At 40.9% G+C, this 21,860-nt stretch overlaps 1 protein-coding gene across 1 annotated transcript in view; it reads left to right on the top strand.

The window, feature by feature from the left end:
• hydin (HYDIN axonemal central pair apparatus protein) overlaps positions 1–21,860 on the top strand; it is a 102,169-nt gene that overhangs the window by 37,750 nt on the left and 42,559 nt on the right. The window contains exons 22-41 of the mRNA XM_029433246.1: positions 1,271–1,363; positions 3,253–3,473; positions 7,891–8,011; positions 8,545–8,754; positions 9,893–10,093; positions 10,180–10,354; positions 10,821–10,939; positions 15,632–15,759; positions 16,387–16,523; positions 17,442–17,569; positions 17,694–17,807; positions 18,766–18,857; positions 19,025–19,163; positions 19,242–19,481; positions 19,803–19,932; positions 20,048–20,194; positions 20,299–20,457; positions 20,703–20,876; positions 21,218–21,396; positions 21,623–21,697. Coding sequence (XP_029289106.1) covers positions 1,271–1,363; positions 3,253–3,473; positions 7,891–8,011; positions 8,545–8,754; positions 9,893–10,093; positions 10,180–10,354; positions 10,821–10,939; positions 15,632–15,759; positions 16,387–16,523; positions 17,442–17,569; positions 17,694–17,807; positions 18,766–18,857; positions 19,025–19,163; positions 19,242–19,481; positions 19,803–19,932; positions 20,048–20,194; positions 20,299–20,457; positions 20,703–20,876; positions 21,218–21,396; positions 21,623–21,697 — 2,982 coding nt within the window. The remainder of the gene's footprint in view (positions 1–1,270; positions 1,364–3,252; positions 3,474–7,890; positions 8,012–8,544; positions 8,755–9,892; positions 10,094–10,179; positions 10,355–10,820; positions 10,940–15,631; positions 15,760–16,386; positions 16,524–17,441; positions 17,570–17,693; positions 17,808–18,765; positions 18,858–19,024; positions 19,164–19,241; positions 19,482–19,802; positions 19,933–20,047; positions 20,195–20,298; positions 20,458–20,702; positions 20,877–21,217; positions 21,397–21,622; positions 21,698–21,860) is intronic.

Raw genomic sequence — 21,860 nt, 5'->3', positions numbered from 1 at the left:
TCATTGAGACAATCATTGCTAATTTAGCACATGGACAACATGAATGTTGTTTATTGCATAGCAGTAATTTGATTAGCTTTGAGTGCCTGTTACTGTCCAATCCAGGATTGACCTCAGCCCTGTGGTGAGTGCAGTGTGATCAGTGCTACTGAGTGTGTGAAGTGATATCCAGAGAAAGTGGACATCAGTCTAAATAAATGCTGATGACTGATAGACTATTTGTGTTTAAAGCTGGAGTGCAGGACTTTTACATATACATGAACTTCCGTTACATTCACGCCCTTGCCAAACAAGTTCACACAATCCTGATTAATCCTATCGCTGCCATGGAAAGTTTTGTATATTTTGCATCATACCAGAGTTGGGATGTCTGCTGTTTGTGTCGACTTTCCTGCGCTAGCGTTCCGGTGATGCGTTTCACGTCAACAGGCCAGAAAGGCTGTCAAGTTAAAAATAGAAAACGATTGATGGCAAGGACGTACACTCCTGGGGGCGTTGGCGATGCAGGCATATATTTTATATATGCGTTGACAGTGTTTATGTAATTACTCATTGCCAGAGGGGGGAGACAAACATTACGCACTCCAGCTTTAAAATAGTCAGAAACTAAATGGTGTTGAGGTGGCAACAAGAAAGTCAACAATAATATTACTCATTATTTCCAAAAATAAGGGTACCTTTTGAGCAGTTCATGTTTTAGGTACTGATAGCTCAGGAGAATTCTACGTTACCGTCCATTTTGTCTGTAGTGGACGTGTGTGTACACATTAGTAGCAACCTCTCTTAATTTATTGATCACAGTTAATGTGTTGAGTCAGATACTCTCTCTTACTGTAAATGTTCCTTACCTTGCAATTGAGACTCATGACTGTCATTTGCTTGTTTTTGAAAGTTTTTAGATGACTCACACTACTAACTTATTAGAAAAACCTTTTTTTTACCATGATAAAACTTAAATTCTTATATTCCCATAATACCCAAGTTTTCTTTTTAGCACAGCCTTAAATTACATTCTGAGAGTTGATTTAAGTAGGTTTTTAAATGGGTTGTGAACTTACGCATTGGGAGTCATCAGATGAAAGTAATGTAAGGATTTGCCATCAAGCATGCGAGACCAGATTTTCAAAAAATTAAAACTAAATTGAAGAATCTCTTATATGTTGATTAGTGTTAACTACAGTCTGTGATCCTAAGTATTGGAATGTCAGCATGATTTCTTCAATACCTTTATATACTGTTAAATAATTTAACTACTGTGTGTCTTTTCCAGTCTATGGTTTTAGGTAACGGGAGCCAGGCAGAGTTGTGGGTATGCTTTAATCCATCTTACTGTCAGGATCGGGTGTCACGAGTCTTGGATGAGGTAACAGAGATGCATTTTTAGTTGGTAAAATTTCTTACAGAATTCTTTGCTCATTTTCCAAAAAAAACTAAAACAAAAAAATCTTGCGCTCTTGTCATCCTGCTTATGAGAAAACTGAAGGAAGTATATGGAATGATCAGTCCCTTTTTTCTCTCCATAGTTAACCTGTCACTATTCACTGGTCCCTGCTTATTTTAAGAATGCAATTGTTCAAAAATATTTTAACCTTAACTCCCTGCATAATTTCAGACCATTTCCCAAACTTCTAGAATAAGTTGTTCTGAAGTGCTGCATTTGATACTGTTGAGTGTCATCCTCTGCGAAAATTACCTATGGGGTACCCCAGGGGTCAGTCCTCAGACCACTCTTGTTCTCTCTATATATGTTACCCCTGATGCATGTCTTCCTCAGGCATAATGTGAGCTTCCATTAGGTGACACTCAATTGTACTTCTCTTTTAGCCACAATCATTTTTTTAAATCAAATACATAGACTCAACAATTACATACAACCTTGACCTCAAATGCTTGATGGCCCCAAACATCTTTCAGCTAAATATTGATAAGCCTAGGTATTTCTTATTGGCCCTGGCAATGTTAATACTTGTACTTTAAAACATCTGGGTTCTCTGTCCCAAAATATAGCCCAAAACTGAACAAATTTTCATGTCATTGATTATAACCTCCGCTTAAACAAGCACGTTAACACCGTTGTCCAGTCTTGTTTTCTGCAGCTTCAGGAGACTCTCCAAGATGAGTTAAATTGTATCCGGTAGAAATCTAGAGACAGTCATACATGCTTTTATTTCCTCTCATTTGGATTATTGTAACTCTTTCTACACATGTCGAAGCTCAGTAGAGTTTACACAAATTAAAACGCAGCAGCCAGACTGCTTACAAAAACCTCATTATTAAAGGAATAAGATATAATAATAATAATAAGTATAAGAATAATCGGAGTGATGAGCGGTAGCATTGCTTCATTAGGGTTAGGGTTAGGGTTAGGGTTAGGGTTAAAGGAGTCACAAGCCCAGTTGTGGATTAGTATGAGTAGATGAGTATTTCCATGTTATGCAGTTTCATACTTCTACTCCACTACATCAAATATTGTACTTTGTACTCAACTACATTTTAATTTTGACAGCTTTAGTTACTTTTCAGATTCAAATCTTTCATACCCCTCCAGTGAAAACCAAGTAACTACAAATTTGATGATTTTGAATTTGAATTTTTCTGATAAACTAAAGGATGGAGTGTTCCTGTATGGGTTAAGAAATGTTTCTACTTCTTAAAATAAATAAACTATTTAAAAACCCTTGGATGAGCTAGAAAATGCATCGACACAAAGCTGAACACAGCTGTTTTTTTCATGAAAAGTTTACTTTTTAGAGATACATGATTCTCACAGGCCACAAAAGTATAATGATCTTATAGATGCTCATGATGTGATGCATTGCTGTAGATTAAACTACCAAACAGTATATAAAGGACTTATAATTAACACAGCCTTAAACATCTACAGAGGTAAAATGCAACATGCAGCAGTAATATTAATCCAAACACATCAAATAAAATAGTTAAATCGCTCACAGGGACCATTTTTCTGCAGAATGTGTACTTTTACTTTTGATATAAATAGATTAAATACATTTTGCTGATAATACTTTTACCTAAGTAGGTTTTGACTTCAGGACTTTATTTGTCATAAAGTATTTTACGTTTGGTATTGCTTATTTTACTGAAGTAACTGATCTGAATACTTATATCACTGCACAAGCCAAACATATTTGGAAATTGAAACTGTTTACTTACTTCCACCATTGAAATATTTATCTGTAATATCAACTATTTTAGACAAATCCATTTTCTTCCTTCACATTTTTTCACCAGTTCCTTGAGGTACACTACCAGGGACACCCGCAGCAAGACATAGTGGAGCTGCACGCTGAGGTCCACTTCTCCAACCTCCACTTCTCCTCTACCACAGTGGACTTTGGTTGTGTGCTGAACTTCACAGGGGCTCGTAGAGCAATCTCCATCACAAACTGCTCCGCACTGCCCGTGTTTTACCACTGGGTTTTCCTGGATGACCAGAAACACTGTACTATCAGGTAAATTTACACTGAGAAATGTCCACATGGTAATATTAGTTAAAATGCATAGGTGTGTTAACAGCACACCCCACAACTGATACACTTTAAAGGATAGTAAGTAGAGATGCAATCCCCCCCCATGTGTGTACTGTACATATTGGACCCTGGGTAGAGCCCTGCTCTGCATTTTCCCCTGAAAAGATACCATATGGTCACCTGGACAGAATATAGCAAGAATAAGTTAGTGTTCAGACTTATGCCGCTTATGTCTATGGAACATGCAGCCTTTTTATTGTTACCGTAATTTTCGGACTATAAGCCGCACCTGACTATAAGCCGCAGACGCTAAATTGACTAATTTGTACATATATAAGCCGCACTGGACTATAAGCCGCACCTGACTATAAACCGCAGACGCTAAATTGACTGATGTGTATGTAGCCGGTCTGTAGCGGACACCACGATGCGTTGTGTTGCGTAGAACCAGGAAATAACGATGGAGAACTTCTGCCTGTTCAATCAGCATTTATTGTCTCTGACCGTTGGTGTTTTCCTTAATTTGTCCATAAATTACCGTTGAAACAGAAGAAACACATGGAAGTCATCATCATACGGTAACTCCACAGTCGGGGTTTTTGGACATGCACCCCTCTCTTCCGCGTTTCCTTCTAACCGTCCCCCAGAAAGTGCCGGTTTCAGGAGTATCAACATAAAAGCATATTTAACAAAATAAGACTCCTCGAAATAAATATATATGCATTTCTACGTTTTTTTTCCACAATGAGGGTGTCTCACAAACTGTCTCGCTCTCGTAATGTCCGTCTGTCTCTCGTACCACTCGCTACTTTTGCGTGCTCTTTCCCGGCATCCGGTGGACTGTAACCTGTAAAATCCATAGATTTAGGAATTCCCCTAGTGGCCATTAGCTGTAAAAATCCATAGATTCAGCCGCACCGTTATATAAGCCGCAGGGTCGAAAAATGGGGAAAAAGTCGCGGCTTATAGTCCGGAAATTACGGTACTTTCATTTCAATGCTCTATAAGGCCTGCTGGAATGCTGCTCCTTGATTCCTGTATTACACCTTTTTTTGTTATAGAACAAAACAATGTTTAGAACAGAAGTATCCTGAATAGACAAGATTCAGGGACAAGCACAGAATGGATCTCAGCCATATATTAAAACTGTCCATTGGGATGAGTTAGTACAGTAGCTATACATTTAACCCTTTGAATTGAAAGCCAAATCTATTATACATTCTCTGGGGAAGACAAATCTACTGATTGTGTACTTAACTTTACATTGTGCCTCTCATGCCTTTGCTTTGGCTCCCCTCCCTTGAAATGGACTGTGAATACTATAGTAGTCTGTCTGTCCATGGCCTTGGACCAACTAACTGCTAGAGCTATACAAGATTTATCACCTTCTACCGTTTTATTCCCTTCCCCCTCTTTCATCTATTGGTATTCCTCCCTTTTGCTCCCCTTCTAGTCCTCAGCTTAAGGTTATACATTGCCTAGTTATCTTTTTTTTTTCTTCATTTTCCTCGTTCCTCTCCTCCTGCGCTTCTGCTTTTTCTTTACCCTTTATCTCTTAGATTGTGACCTCTCCTAACAATCTGTCTTGTATGCCGTCCTGCTAATTAAATGGAGACCTCACTCTGCATGCACACTCTTTCTCTAAAGTCTCCCTTTCTCCCACACAAAACCTGCACTATCTAGCCATGATTGGCTAATTACATCCCTATCAGTAATTACACCGCAGCCCTTGGAGAGGGGCATTTCAATAGAACTCCTTTCTATCCATCTATCACACCGATAGAGTCAGTACAATACATTTTAATTCTATAACTTCTTAGTCTTTAGGACTCTATATCAGTAAAAAGAAAATGTTAAGTTTATTACACCTTTACACTGTAGCTACTTGTATGCATCATTGACTATGTCATTGGACAACTGAATGACTGATCACTCACAACTAATAATTCCACGTACATTAGAGCAAATTGAGTTTAAGCCGAGGTGAACATGGACTAATGCAGTGGAGAGATAAAGAGGTTTCTATTTGAATGTATGAGGACCATTTTAATGTTGTTGCTTGTCAAGCTATTTTAGACTATTGGGGTCATTTAGGAGAAGAAGCAGAAGACATAGAAATTCTATTTTTTCACTTTGTTGTTTCTTTTACACATTACACACAGACCTGAAATACATGCACAAACGGGACCTATTCACATGCATTAGTTAATTATAATTAATGAAGAGATGTCAAAGCGAGGGGGCTGCCAATGGACAGGCGCCGCAAGCAGTTAGGGGGTTGGTGCCTTGCTCAAGGGCACCTCAAAGTTCCCACGGACTGAGCTCCTGACTAACAACAGAAAACAAACTAACTACAAATCCCAATCAATAACTCTCTCTATCGCTATCTATCTCTCTCTATCTATCTCTATCTTCATCCTTTCTTTTTCTTTTTCGATCACACCATCAGTTCTGTCACATGGTGTCACAGTCTGGTTGCACTTTCCTGTTTTATTTTGAAATGTTCACTCCCCCTTGTGTCATGTCTAGTTGTACTTCCTGTCTGTGTGTTTTCCCTCCTTTCCTGATTGTTAATGTGTTCCTCCTGTGTCTATTTACCCTGGCCTTGTGTCTACCCAGTGTCTACACAGTGTCTACCCGGTTTGTGTGCTCACTATTATTTAGTTATTTTGTATTATTGTTTCAGCGTTGTTCATTAAAGCTCGCTTTTTGTTATAAATCTTGGTTTTCTGCATTTGGGTCCTGTCCTGAACCGTGACACATGGATGTTGTATTTTTGTGGGGTTTCTTTTAGGGAGTTTTTCCTTGTGCGGTGCGAGAGTCTAAGGACAGAGGGTGTCGTTTGCTGTACAGTCTGTAAAGCCCACTGAGACAAATGTGTAATTTGTGATATTGGGCTATATAAATAAATTTGATTTGATATATCTATCTCTCTATTGCTATCTACCTATCGCTCTCTCTATTCCTATCTATCTCTATCTCTATATCTATCTATCTTTCTACCTATCTCTATCTCTCTCCGTCTCTCTCTTTCTCTCTCTCACACACAAACACTCTGACTGCAACCCCGGGAGCCATTTGTCTGTACCAGTCTGCTGGAAGTTAGATGTTTGTGATTTAGTAGTCTTTGTTGTGTAGATCTTTAGTGAGACTGAACATAGGAAAGCCGTCAAACACAGTCACACCCACACACAAAAGAAAGAATAGATGGAAGAGAGAGAGAGAGACTGATATGAGAATGTCAGAGTATGCTATTTCTGTTTTGAGCTGCGCTCTTGCAGAGTCATCATCTGCTGTCTCACCATCTGTTCCTCTGTCCGCACCAGTGAGTTTTAAACTCTTTCTAAAAAGCTTCTTTTTTTCCACAGGGGAGCAAGGGGTGTTTGTGGGATCTTACAAACTCTCATCCATCAAAAATGCAACCTGTTTTTGAAGACATTGACCTACAGTGTTTGTTCGCCCCTACAGCTTACATTGCTGTACGTACTCATTTGTGATCTCCCCAAGGCCAAACATCAGACGAGCTTGTCCCCTGAAAGCTGCATTCATCCCACACTGACCATGCAACAGTGCCCCCTGCTGGCTGCACCACTACCATCCACTCATTAGAAGCTGAAACATCAGAACTATTCTTGGGAACTAACAAACAAATGTGTCAGACTTGAATGCGGCCTTACTTGTATGCACACCCTGAAGCTCACACACACACACACACACACACACACACACACACACACACACACACACACACACACACACACACACACACACACACACACACACACACACACACATATACACAAAACCATACACTCACACTATGGCTATATACATATCCAGGGTTCGGTGATTTAATACAGAACTTGGCCAGCCCAGCTTTGAGATGGTTTCACTCACTAAATCTCTTTCATTCTCTTCCATGTTTATTCAGCACTTCACTGCAATCTATCCTGACCTGTTTCCTGCTGCTTGCCTATTAAAATTCCTCTTAATTATAGAACACTCTGTTTAATTAACTTGATGGATGCACCCAGTCTGATCCCACAGGGGTGTGGGTGCTAGATATTTTCTTCTCCACTTGGGTTTTACAATATATGTTAATGATATATATATATATATATATATATATATATATATATATATATATATATATATATATATATATGTATAAATATAATAGATGCTTATGTAACTTGCTGTTGGTTACATATGTGTTACTCTGCTACCACATTGAGATCTTGAGGCTTTAAATTGTATGGAAGACAGATTCATATATTTTTCTTGCCTCTTGTCATTGATTCTTTTTTTTATTGTATGTCTGTCTATGCAGCTTTACTTTCATTGCGGAGAAATAGATATTCTGGGATACTTCAGGTTTTATTATCCTTTTGCCCCATAGGGAGACAGAGATGCTGCAGGAAGAGAAGGCGCAGAAAAATAAGAGCTTTTCAGTTCCTCTCAGCCCCAGGCCTGGGGCAGAGGAACAGAGCAGCACACAGTGTCCTGTGGTTGTGGAAGAGGTAGGCAAATGTTCATTTGTAAACAAATCAGGATTCTCCTGAGATTTCTAGTTTGTAGCTAATGTGCAGGTCAATCTCTGTCTCTATGCTGCATTGCTGTGGAGGTAGAAACCACTGCACATACACACATTTTTTGCAATATAAACCTCAGTGTGGAGATTCCCACCTCTGTTGTCAGCGTGCAGAATATCTTTCCACTTTTTTAATACATTGATATAATAGAATGTTGAGAATCTTTCAGAACTCAGAGGAGCTTTCATGATAGTTTCCTGATTAATAACATGTCTCCAGGAAGTGACCGCAGCTGGCCAAGAAATAATCCAGCAGCTGGTTATCTCTCCCTGATAAAACCACAGTTTGTTGTTTTAACACTGTACCCCCCTTATCTTGTAACTTGTGACAGGGGAGTGAATAGGTGCATGTCCCAAAAAGCCAAACTATTCCTTTAACGGGAGTGTAACAGCTGGCTAGTGGAAGAATCAGTAAAAAAAGAGAATAAATCTTGTAACTTGTTTACGTCTTTTTGTCTGCAGGTGTTTGATATCTTACCGATACATGGTCATCTGCAGCCTGGGGACCAGCAGCAGGTCATTTTCAGTTTCTACGGCCATGAAAATATCAGCAGAGAGGTGGTAGCACAGTGCCATGTAGAGGAGGGGCCTACGTATGAAGTCAAACTCAGAGGAGACGCATCAGTAATCAGCTACAGCCTTGACTCTACCCATATTGACTTTGGTGTGCAGGTATGTATCCAGGGCACTTTTACCCAGACTTTATCTTCTCAGTTCTTTATCCCAGCAAGCTCTACAAATCAAATAGTTATGTTTCAGCTCAGTACGTGCACATCCTTAAGGCTAGGATAAGGGCCATGCTCTGTGTCAGAGACTGCTGGTAGAGAAAGAGTGAGTTACTCACATCAGGACTAAACTCTCGCTCTGTTTTAAGCTACATCATCTTGTATACCTCCTTCTTGTCCTGTCATCCTGCTTCTCTTGCCTTTTTTTCTCCCTTTGCCATCTGTTTGCTCATCCATGTGTGACACATGATATTTCATACAAAACTAATTAGATTTTTTCAAACGAAGTGATGCATTCTACCATTTTCAAAAAGACAGGCCTCGGGGGAGTATGACAGATGTGTTTGTAATTGTGGATGAAGATGTGTTTGCTTTTTTTCTGTAGTTTGTTTCATGATCATTAGCTTTTGCTTACTGTTAGTGTTTTGACTAAGACTCATTTCTTATTATTATCACAGACTCTCATGCTGAGGGACATATTGTGTGATAAGTGCTCAGATGTCATTAGGATACACATTATAAAAAGACATAATATGACTGTTGGAATTAAAGTTTTTTTTTTACTCCCTAAAAAGACTGTTGAGATTAATCACATTACTTCGAATGTCACTGCATAGTTTTACACACTTTGGTCTTTTGCACTGCCAATCCTTCTTTAAGTATGCAAGCCGTCGGGACCAGTTATCATTGATATTCAAAACAAGGACATATTGATTTTTGATTTAATTGAAATGAGCGATTCAGCAGAACATTTCTCTGACCTTCCTATCCGTTCAGCAGTATTCCTTCTCTTGCTTTCTTTTCTCTCTTGCTGTTTCTCTCTCTTTCTCCCTGTGTTGTTCTTTTGTGGTCAATTACATTTATCCATATTAGTATATATATATAATATATATATATATAAGTCCTGAAACAACAGTGAACTAACTACAGGAACACTGTACTGCCACCTATACAAATGACACTAGGTGGAGTGGTTTTACCAAAACATTCTGTTTAGCATAAAGCTGATTCACATTATTTTCAATGAAAATAAAGGTGATGACAGGTTAAAAAGCAGTGTTGCCTCTCCCCTCTTTTTCTTCCAGCTGTTTGATCATGAAGGGGAAGCTGAGGTGACCCTGAGGAATACTGGCAAGATGGGCTTCAAATTTAGCATCATACACCCCCAAAGGGAGGATGAGGAGGCAGGTGATGAGGCAGGGGGACAGAGGAAGGCCCTGGAAGAGGAGCAAAATGAGAAAGCACAGGAGGTCAGACCAGGATGGCCCATGGTCATCCCAACCACGGTCAGTTTCAGTTGTGGGAGCATCATTTATTATGTTTAAGGTTTATTTTTTGTTTACCATTTTGTGTGTGTGTTTTTGTGCGTCAGGGTTACATTGAGGCAGGTGCGGAGCAATGTCTGCGTGTGTTGTACCTCCCGGGCATCCCTGAGGTGTTTGAGAAGCGGCTTCAGCTGCAGGTGGCTTTCCTGCCACCGCAGGATATCACGCTGACAGGAGAGGGAGTGTTCCCAAGGATCAGCCTGAACTTACCACGAAACCTGTGTATGCATTGACATGCACTCAGACACACAGACATGATCATATCCCTACATAACAAGCCAACAAGGATGAACTTTTAAAATTATTACGTTTATGCTTAGCCAAATTTTTTATCTGCAATAGATTCACTGCTATATTGTACTTTACTGTATATTCTATTTGCCCAAATGCAATTATGGTGTCAGGTAATGCTACTGGAAGGAATTGTCTCCGTGCATTGGAAGGGACCATATAAAACTTAGTCAAAGTCAGCAAACAGCAGTAAACAGAAAGTGCTTAACTTGTAGTTGAGTAGTTTATTGATCTATTTTTGCTGTTTTGCATTCCGACACTTTTTGTATTAGAAAGCATTAACCCCTAATCCTTTGGTTTAATGGATAAGTTTCCCTTATAATCAGGTCTCCATGCTAACAAATATTGAAACACAAATAATACTCTTTATTGGTGTGGCGCTGTGATTCCTTTGCAGCAGAGGAGTGCTGCAGTGATGTGGTGCAGCATGCCAGAACAGCTGTGGAGAGAGAGGAGTTTATGGATGGAATTACCACTGGTGGAGGAGCAACAACTGAGGCCAAGTGCACCTTCACAGTCAGTGACTAAGATTACCAACATTGATGTTATGCAATGAAAACTGTCATGTAGGTCACTAGTTAACACACTGCATGTAGTGTGGTAAAACTGTACAATGCTTTGTTCTAGTACAGGAAGAATAAGTGACTCTTGACAGACTAAAAGCAATTTAACATAACATGAACACTAAATATACTGTATGTGTGTTCTAATAAACCCAGTACATCTTGTTTACTGTTAAGAATGTTTTATGTCTATGGATTAAGGCATAACACTACACACAAAAACATGTATGCAAATTAACACATATTTAATAAGATGATGCCTTATTTGCATATTCAGACATAAAATGTCAGCAAACTTCAAATACAATGTCCGTAATCAATTTGGGACATTTCAAGACGATATCTATTAGTTAAAACATGTTACCCTGTTCACATGTAGTGCTCCCCTTATGAAGTTATGCATGCTGTTGTGCTCCAAATATATTTTCTTATTTCCATGTGGGTATGGACAGTGCCACTACATCACTGCTGTTATTAACCAGGTCATTCTACAGAGCCTTACTGGCTTCTTATCGGTGTATTGATTTCCCAGAGAGTAAACAAGAATTACAATGAAAATAGCTATTTTCTGCTTATCCACTCAGTATTTACGCTCGGTTTTGTTCCCCTAACTGTGTAACGCTACGATCTGAACACGAGGAGACAGTCAGCGTGGCAAACAAATCCGACAGGGAATAGGCAAAGGGAGAAACAGGTCACAGAAGCAGGGTCAGGTATTACCGGGAAGTCGACAACGGGAAACAGTATCAAGAAGCACAAAGGAACAATGCTTGAACTCAATGACACAGCGGTACAAAGACTAACGAGGGTACGAGGGGAACACAACACACAGACTATATATACCAGGAAGTGGGCGGGGTAACGCAACACTGGTGAAAGCACTAACAAACTAATGGAAAACACATGGGGCAGGAAGTGGAGACACTGAAACGAGAGGAGGCAATTAACACAAAATAAGGAAGTACAAACAACAATAAAAAATGTACGGACAGAATGAACCCTTACATACCGAAATGCAATAATTTCCATAGCTGATATTAAGGATAGGAAAGATAAGGACTGATATACCTATGCATAACCTGACAAATGTGCCACATTACCACCTTATCCACAAAATACCCTGACCTCAGTGACTTTCTATCTGTTGTTGTTATGGTGTAGAAATAAGGAAAGAGGATGGCAAATTGATTTATAAAATGTTTACAGTTCACAGTTTTGCTTGATTATCCATTATTATATTTAGACATCTTTAAATGCATTTTAAAGTCATAGTTACAATGTGACAGATCTGAATGTAAACAATGATGCATTATTATGCAATTATGATTCATCGAGTAACAACAATTCAAAGTATCTCCAGGAGAATTTTCATCATTGAAAATACCTCAGATCTATAATGATGTCACAGCCATTTTATCATACAGTAGCTTCATTGATACATAATACAGAAATCTGCAATTGTTTTTTGACTAGTCAAAACACAAGGATATGTTGAATTGCTTAATTCTGGGATGTCATTCAAATCAACACCTTCGGGTTATGGGTGGGAAAACTCTGACTGTTGTTTGTGCCTATGCCCCAAACAGCAGTTCGGAGAATTCGGCCTTCTTGGAGACCCTGAATGGAGCCCTGCAGGGGGCTCCAGTAGGGGACTCCGTAGTCTTCTTGGGAAACGATGGAGACACCTGGAGAGGCGTGATTGGGAGGAACGGCCTCCCTGATCTAAACCTGAACCGTCGTTTGTTGTTGGACTTCTATGCTAGTCATGGAATGGCCATAACAAACACCATGTTCGAACATAAGGATGCTCATAAGTGTACGTGGTACCAGAGTACCCTAGGCCAAAGGTCAATGATCGATTTTGTGATCGTATCATCTGATCTGAGGCCGCATGTTTCGGACACTCGGGTGAAGAGAGGGGCGGAGCTGTCGACTGATCACCATTTGGTGGTGAGTTGGATCAAGGGGTGGGGAAGACTCTGGACAGACCTGTCCTGGAGATCTTCAACTCATACCTTCGGCGGTGCTTTTCAGACATCCCTGTGGAGGTTGGGAGCATTGAACCTGAGTGAGCGACGTTCAAAACCTCTATTGCTGAAGTTGCAGTGTGGATCTGTGATCTCAAGGTCTTAGGTGCCTCAAGGGGTGGTAACCCTCGAACACCATGGTGAACCCCGGTGGTCAGGGAAGCGACTGCAGAAGGAGTCCTTCCGGGTTATGTTATCCGGTAGGACTCCGGAAACAATTGCAGGGTACCGACAGGCTCGAAGGGCGGTAGCCTCTGCTGTGGCAGAGGCAAAGCAGCGGGTGTGGGAGATGTTCGGAGAAGCTATGGAGAAGTATTTCGGTCGGCACCAAGTTGCTTCTCGAAAACCGTCCGGCACCTCAGGAGGGAGAAGTGGGGAACCATCCAAGGCTGTGTACAGCAAGGGTGGGACCCTGTTGACTTCGACTGAGAAGGTTATCGGGCGGTGGAAGGAGCACTTTGAGGAACTCCTGAATCCAATTAACATGCCCTCTATGGTAGAGGCAGAGCTGGAAGCTGATGGGGACCATCGTCAATTTCCCTGATGCAGGTCACGGAGGTAGTCAAACAACTCCACAGTGGCAAAGGGGTTGATGAGATCTGTCCAGAAATGCTGAAGGCTTTGGGTGTTGAGGGGCTGTCTAGGTTGACACGCCTCGTCAACATTGCGTGGAAGTCTGGGACAGTGCCTAGGGGGTGGCAGACCGGGGTGGTGGTTCCCCTATTCAAAAAGGGGGACCAGAGAGTGTGTGCCAACTACAGGGGTATCACACTTTTCAGCCTCCCTGGTAAAGTCTACTCCAAGGTGCTGGAAAGGAGGGTTCGGCCAATAGTCGAACCTCTGACTGAAGAGGAACAATGCGGATTCCGTCCTGGTCGTGGAACAACGGAACAACGGACCAACTCTTCACTCTTGCAAGGATCCTGGAGGGGGCCTGGGAGTACGCCCATCCGGTCTACATGTCTTTTGTGAATCTGGAGAAGGCGTATGACCGGTTCCCCGGGTGATACTGTGGGAGGTGCTGTGGGAGTATAGGGTAAGGGGGTCACTTCTGGGGGCCATCCAATCCCTGTACGCCCAAAGCGAGAGTTGTGTCCGGATACTCCGCAGTAAGTCGGACTCGTTCCCAGTGGATGTTAGCCTCCGCCAAGGCGGCTTTATCACCAATCCTCTTTGTGATTTTCATGGACAGGATATCGAGGCGTATTCATGGAGGAAAGGGGTTGCAGTTCGATGGCCTGAGAATCTCATCGCTACTCTTTGCAGATGATGTGGTCCTGTGACGTTCAGCAGTCACAGAATCGGATCGCAGCCGAGTATGAAGCGGTTGGGATGAGGATCAGCACCTCAAAATCTGAGGCCATGGCTCTCAGCAGGAAACCGGTGGTTTGCCTACTCCGGGTAGAAAATGAGCCCTTACCCCAAATGAAGGAGTTCAAGTACCTCGGGGTCTTGTTCGCAAGTGAGAGGACGATGGAGCGAGAGATTGCCTGGAGAATCGGAGCAGCGGAGGCGGTATTGCAGTCGCTTTACCGCACCGTTGTGACGAAAAGAGAGCTGAGCCAGAAGGCAAAGCTCTCGATTTCATGACCGAAAGAACGAGATTTCTCAGGCAGGTGGCTGGCGTCTCCCTTACAGATAGGGTGAGAAGCTCAGACATCTGTGAGAGACTCGGAGTAGAGTCGCTGCTCCTTTGAGTTTAAATGAGCCAGTTGAGGTGGTTCGGGTATCTAGTAAGGATGCCACCTGGGCGCCTCCCTAAGGAGGTGTTCCAGGCATGTCCAGCTGGGAGGAGACCCCGGGGAAGACCCAGGACTCGGTGAAGAGATAATATCCTCACTGGCCTGGGAACGCCTCGGGATCACCCAGTCGGAGCTAGCGGATGTGGCCCGGAGAAGGGAAGTTTGGGGTTCCTTACTGGAGCTGCTGCCCCCGCAATCCGACCCCGGATAAGCGGTAGATGATGGATGGATAGACTAATTGCATTCTGGCGAGTAGACTTAGCAGAGTAGAGGAAGTGTTTGGATGGTTTGAAGTGGGGTTGTATGAGATACTTGTCCATAGTCGGTGTATTAACGACGGTAGATGTGTCGCTGGAAGACATATTTTGCCACCTAAACCTTCAATGTCAGCTTAAGTGTACGCTACATTCAGAATGTTTTCACTGCTTTACCTTGCTGTCACACAGCCCTTTCCGACAGGAAACTGAAGCCGTTATCTCTGCTCTCTTCTGAGGCACCAGACATCTCTTTAACAAAAACAGTTATTTTACCTGATCTATCGCTGCCTCCATCGGTTAGTTTGCTTGGTGTTTTAAAGGATTAGTTTGGATTCACCAAAGTCAATCACATCAAGTGATGACCAAAAAACATAATTTTACCAGTCAAAGTTGAATTACATCCAGCTGTTATTCTGTACTGTATGTGTGATGAGGGAAGGAGCTTTAACTAGTAAAAATAGATTTGGAGGTACCTTAAACTATTGTTCTTACTATTACGACTGTGCTGTTTATTCCTTATGTAGCCCTTTAATACTTTTTTGTAACTTTTGAGTTTATGTACTCCTCCTTCTGTCTACCTCTCACTTTTTCTTTTCTCTCTATCGCCTGCTGCCTCTAGTATGAAGAGCTGCTTCACATGGAGATTGAGAGAATGCTGGTCAAACAAAATGCTCTCACTGTGACCGGTAGCCTGCAGGAGCCTAGAGACTCGCAAGGTTCCTCCAGAAAGTGCCACAAACTCAGCCAGTATGTTCATACACACACACACACACACACACACACGCACACAGACACACACACACACACACACACACACACACACACACGCAAACTTGAACAGATGGTCCACTCACTGCACTGAAACAAGAACTGTGTTGTGGAATACAAAGAGTTTGGTTTAATGAACAATATCTGGCCGGGAATTGTTTTTTTTCTGTGGTACTTGTACAAATTGATGAATATCATGGTGTGCATGGGCAGTTTCCATTCATAGCATATTGTGCTTCTTTGTTTAACTTCCACAACTTACACAAGTATAGTGTAAATTACATCATATAAAAGAACCAGGTAAATATTCAAGGCAAAGAACTGTTCCATTGAAATAAAAAAACGCTTCACACACATGTAAAAGCAAAACTTTAATAACTAATTCGGTCTGGTTTAAATTACAAGTTGTTTGTAAATATTAATTTCAATGACATAGCTTTATAAAATGATAACATGGTCATAAGAACTTGAAAAAAATGCACTATTTAATCTCAGTAAATCATAAAGGTGAAGCATTGCGAAGCCCTACCTCAATAAACAAACTTGAGACATGGATGTTGCTTGTTATTGTCTTAATTATGTCTCCACCTTTTCCCACCCCCCCAGGTTCCGTCTCCCAGAGTATGTTTTGGATTTTGGTTATGTCATTCCAGGCAAAGTCGTCAGCCAATCTGTAAATGTTACTAATACTGGGTCAGTGGCTGTGTCCTTCCAGGCCCATGGCAAACCTCTAGCTGGCACAGGTACTGTAACACAACACATTACTAACTGTAAGATCCTGAAGGCACTTTCACTACTTCATCTGTGTGTCTTATTTTCATGTGATATCTCAGTATTACTGTACCACAATTATTCAAAGAACTTGGTGTGATGATGCTTATGGCATTTATAAACTGGGCCCACATTTTATGGTGTCCGCCTGGTGTAAGCCGGTAAGAGCTGCAAGTGATCAACAACTGCTTCAATATCAAAATAAAAGTTTCTGAAATCTAGCCTCACCTAGTGTGTTGCAGGCCACATGTTGGCTTTTGTCGTGGCTCAAAGACTGACATCCATAGAACTGAAGAATCTGCAGATTAATTCCATACCCAATTAATTAATTAATTTCCTATTTTGTGTTGTCTTCACCGGCATTTTGACTGTAGAATGAAACAAACCAAACAAACAACGTGTTAATAAATGGGTTTTAGAGATACGGGTAGGTGGATTTTTGTTAAGCTTCGGACAGAGGCAGCCTTGTGTTTCCAGTGTAAACGTTACTAAACTAACATCTTCATATTTATCAGACAGATATGACAATGGTATTTATCTTCTCTTCTCGCTCTCTACATGAAAGCAAACCAAGCGTATTTCCCAACATGTCAAAAAAGATTTTAAGCAGGAGAGACAATTGTATAATTGTGCTGATAAAACCTAGATTGAGTCCTGTGAGATGAGTGAATAATCTCCTATTTTAAAGTGATAGTAGAGGAAAAGAATATGAATAATGGATGAAATTAAACTGATTGATTGTCTCAAAGGGAGTGCCGCATCATTAATGGGGCAATATTCTGCCTGTCTTCTGATATTAATCTTTGTGTTTTTTTAATTGGCTGTTTTTATATTCTCTTTCTTCTCTTTATAACATAAATCCTACTTTGTTGCTTGTTGCTTCTTCAAAGGATTCAGTGCAGAATTTAAAAGAGTGAAAAACCTGCCCTGCGGCAAGACACAGACTTTCACAGTTAAATTTGACCCCAAAGGAGCCAACCTGAAAATGGGAGAAATAAGTGTTGCCTTGCCAATACAGGTAAACATTGGCATACACAGAAATGTGCACAAGTATTGACATCATTTGTGATCCAGTGTAACATTTCTACATAATTGATGATCAGTAGCGTTTCTTTCTGAGATGTTTGTGTTTGGTTCTACAGGTCAGAGGAGGTCCAGTGGTCCAGGTGCGGCTGCATGCAGTGGTTACTGTGCCGGCCGTCACTGTTTCCACGGGTACACTGCAGTTTGACACTGTGCAGTGTGACATGTGTCAGGTAATATAGTATACTTTTACTGCCCACTTTATTGTACTTTGTGATATCAACATGCAAAAGTAGGAGAATAGGAAGCACATATGCTGTATACATGGGAACACTGCTGGGTGCACACTAATGAGGGGCAATAATTAGAGATTAGTATGCTGCCTCACTGTTGGGCCATCTTTTGGTCTGATAATGTTAAGTTTATCTTAGCAAGGATTTCTGTGTTTAAAGTGCTTAAACTTGGTTGTGATTATATATATTTATAGAATTCAAAATAATTATCTCCAACATTGTTGCTCATTAGGAATATTTTTGGCTTTTAAATCTTTGAATTTTTGATAATTTTTGTTGTGTTAATGCATGTATTTTGGCAAGGTTGTGAGTTATATTTTTTCAGAATTTTGTAAATTCAACCTCAGCTCTTATAATAAGTCTACAATAAACTGTGTAGCCAAATACAGACACTCAAACCCTTAAGGACAAAAATGTCCTCATGTTTGGTCTAATAAATGCCTTTTTCCTGGTTTCCTGCACAAAAAAATAAAATGCATCAAAATCAATCACTTTGAAAGAAACATACCCCTTAGCATTTAGTAAACTGAAAATAATTGCATTTTTATGTGCAGGGGGGTTTTCATTTAAAAAAGTGGCATTATGTAAACAAAATGGCATTTAAAGGGTTCAAATTCTGAAAATGAGTTAATCCTTGTTAGTTATGATCAAATATGTAAACATGTAACTCAGATAAAGTGGAAAATATTATTACATAATATTTCTATGCCGGTTTTTTGACAAAGAGATATTTGTCCTCTGAGGACATTAGGACACATTTTTTAAATATGAGGCACGAGGATTAAAACAAGAATCAGTAATGTTTCATGTTTCAAGTATTAACTGAATATCAACTCATTCTTTTGTAACTAAACTGGCATGAGAATGCACTCACGTTGTTGTTGTTGTTCCCCATCAGATGAAGACAGTACAGTTGTTTAATAATGAGTCTGTGCCCTGCTCCTGGAGCATAGCTGAGAAGGGGACGCCTTTCAAAAAGGTACAACAATTGTCAATTTGTGGAAAATTCTATATATTTTTCCAATTAATTTAGTATTTTTATTTCCAGGTGACTACTTCTACATGGCATCTTCCATCTTTAGCGTTAGGAAAAATAATCTACTATCTAAACGAGACAAATACAGACATAACTGCATTAGGGTGACACCTGCCTCTTCTATTGCTCTCTACCAGCGTGAAAAGGTCTCACAGAAGCAGCGACCACCTCCAGTGGTGTTTAAGATGATTCCCAGCTCTGGCAAGCTGTCCCCTGGTGAACGAGTCAATGTCCAGATAAGGTTCAGCCCTGCTGAGGGGGTAAAGAGTTTACTTGACTTCAGAGATGTGCACAATACATAACAGAGCATCATGGCATTACCGTATGTGTCTTTGCAGCTTACTTACAACAGGCAGCTAATGGTCCGTGTTGCTGAGAGCACCCAGCAGGTGTTCATCACAGCCCAGGGACTGGGTGAGGAGCCACAACTCGAGTTCTGCCCGTCGGTGCTGGAGCTGGGGCCTTGCCTATCTTTCACCCCTGAAGTTGAAGCTGAGGTCACCGTGAAAAACCCCTGCTCTTACCCCATCGAGTTCTACTCCCTGGAATTCGACACGCAGTATCTTGAGGAAGAAAAGGTAGCTCTCTTCTGTATGATTGCAAAGAGATAAGAAGAGGGATAAAGGTGCAAGCAAGGTTGTTGGATAATGATACCGTGAATACTACTATACCAGTACCAGACAAACCATTCATCCACCATGGGGGAGTGTCTTTACCAATTCCTGTTTATAAACCATGTGAAAGTTTAGTTTTATCTTATCTAATAGACACATGTTTTTACTTAATCTTCCCTGCCAGTCCTTCCCTCTTGGAGATGCCCTCTCTTTTCTCATCTCCTCACCTGGCCCCTCATAACATGTCTTCTGTCTGTTCCCTTTGTTCCCTATTATCCCATGTAGATCCTGCGTCTGATGCAGGATTATGATGCCAACAACATATTACTGCTGCCTCCCAGAGCCCCTGGAGAAAGTCTTCCCACAGAACTGCTCGACTACTACGAGGAGTTCTGCTCCCAGCGGAAGGACAATGGTAGCTTCAGCCACACATGTTCATCAAGCATTGAGATCATATACCTTGAGGTGTATGTGTATATGTGTATGTGTCTGCACATACCTGTTTTTAAATTGAATCTACCTGTGTGAAGAAGAGCTGAATGAAGGCTTGGATGAAAAAGAAGCCGAGATGGGTGACGCACACAAGGAAGAAAACAGGTCGAGACAAAATGATGTCCACCCACCAGACGGCAAAGTGGAAGAAAAACACACAGTAACTGTGAAACCAGCTGAATTACGTGAGTACAACCATTTTAGAAGCAGAACTTGAAAAGTAGCCTGACCTTCTTTTCACCGTGATTTCCGCAGGTACTGTGTGTTTTAGTAATGCTTGTGCTTTCAGTCGTTTCTGAGATGACCAAGGAGGAAAGCAGACTGCTGGAGATGACCCCTGTCTCCAGAGCAATTGCCCGCCACATGTGTGTTGATCTGTCACCTGAGGGTCTGGCTGCACGCAACCGCAGAGGCATTGCTATTATTGTATATGGAGCCCCACTGATAGGTGAAGCAATGAATGAATTAGCTGACTAATTCATTAATTATTATTGTAAATCAAGTAAAATTATATCACCTAATTTGCAGAATCTTCATATTTCAATAAACTATTTGAAGACTTAAAGTCATACAAAAAAATAAATCACTGTACACCATACTCACTAAACAGTATCTATATACTATATATTCTGTGTATATACCTAGTTACCTGGGATTGATGAGTAGGTATATGTATATGTTCCTCCACTTCAGGTAGGGGCAGTATAGTGGCTGCTCTGGCGTGTCATTACGGAGGGACGTGCCTGAGTGTTGATGCTGTGGTTACAGCGGTGCTGATGAGTGGAACCTCACCTGTTAGCTTGACCGCAAGACAACTGTATGACTGTGCTGCTGCTGAGTACGCTGAGAAGAAGGCTGAGGAGGCTGGTAAGATTAGAATACTGTGTATGCAGTGCAATAGTTATGTGGGGTTGTGTGTGTGTGTTTGTGTATCTAGTAGTTAGTTCAGGCAGACATTTAGTTAATGTAGCACATTTTAATCTTTTTTTACTACTTTTATTTATCTGCTGTTTTTTTCAAATGTTATGAAAGTTTATTTTCCTATTGAGTTTTATTTGTAATGCCATTTCACATAAATGGCTTAGTAGTCTATAATTGCACTAATCAGCCGTGTGCTTTTAATCGGACATTATAAATGTTCTATAGCCAGACAGAGTAGTGTTCAGTTTAGATTGCTAAGTAAAATAAATATAAGCATCTGCTTCCAGCTCAGAGCACAGAAGCAGGACCTGCAGCACATCTTGAAGCCTCAGTTCCAGCTCCACAATCAGCTCGAGCATCACCTGACACTGTGGAAGTTCTAGGAAAACCCAGTGAGGACAGCTGCAGTGAAAATGACTCCAAGGCTCCTCAGGAGACTGAAAACACACACTTCACCCTTTGCCTGGTACATTTTCTTAAATCCTGTGGTCATCTGCTGCTTAATCTTATGTTAGGATGTTTGTACTTTTGTTCCACTCTAAATTGAGGGTATGAACCTATTGGAGACATATTTATCTTTGTAAGAATTATTTCTTCTGGAAATCCAGGTATAAAAGGATTATATACACCTGTGAATACAATGTAATAATTGAAAATATTTAAACAATTACTTTGGTGTGGTATCGCTTCAGGGGGGAGATGTGACCACACTCAGCAATCTCCTGCCTGAAGAGCTACTGGTTAACATCCTGGCACAAAGATTTCAGGTAAGTTGACATACTGTTTTCCCGTATTTATATAGTTTATTGTAGTATTATATCGTGTCTCACAAATACACAGTTAGCTGTGAGGACGCTATGTCACAGGGCCTTACATATAGTGCAGACAAGAACTACTCTAAGAAAATGTTATTAAAACTCCTACACGCAT

Source organism: Cottoperca gobio, chromosome 6, assembly GCF_900634415.1.
Source record: "Cottoperca gobio chromosome 6, fCotGob3.1, whole genome shotgun sequence".
NCBI lineage: Eukaryota > Metazoa > Chordata > Actinopteri > Perciformes > Bovichtidae > Cottoperca > Cottoperca gobio.
This window is presented reverse-complemented; position numbering and strand designations above follow the sequence as displayed.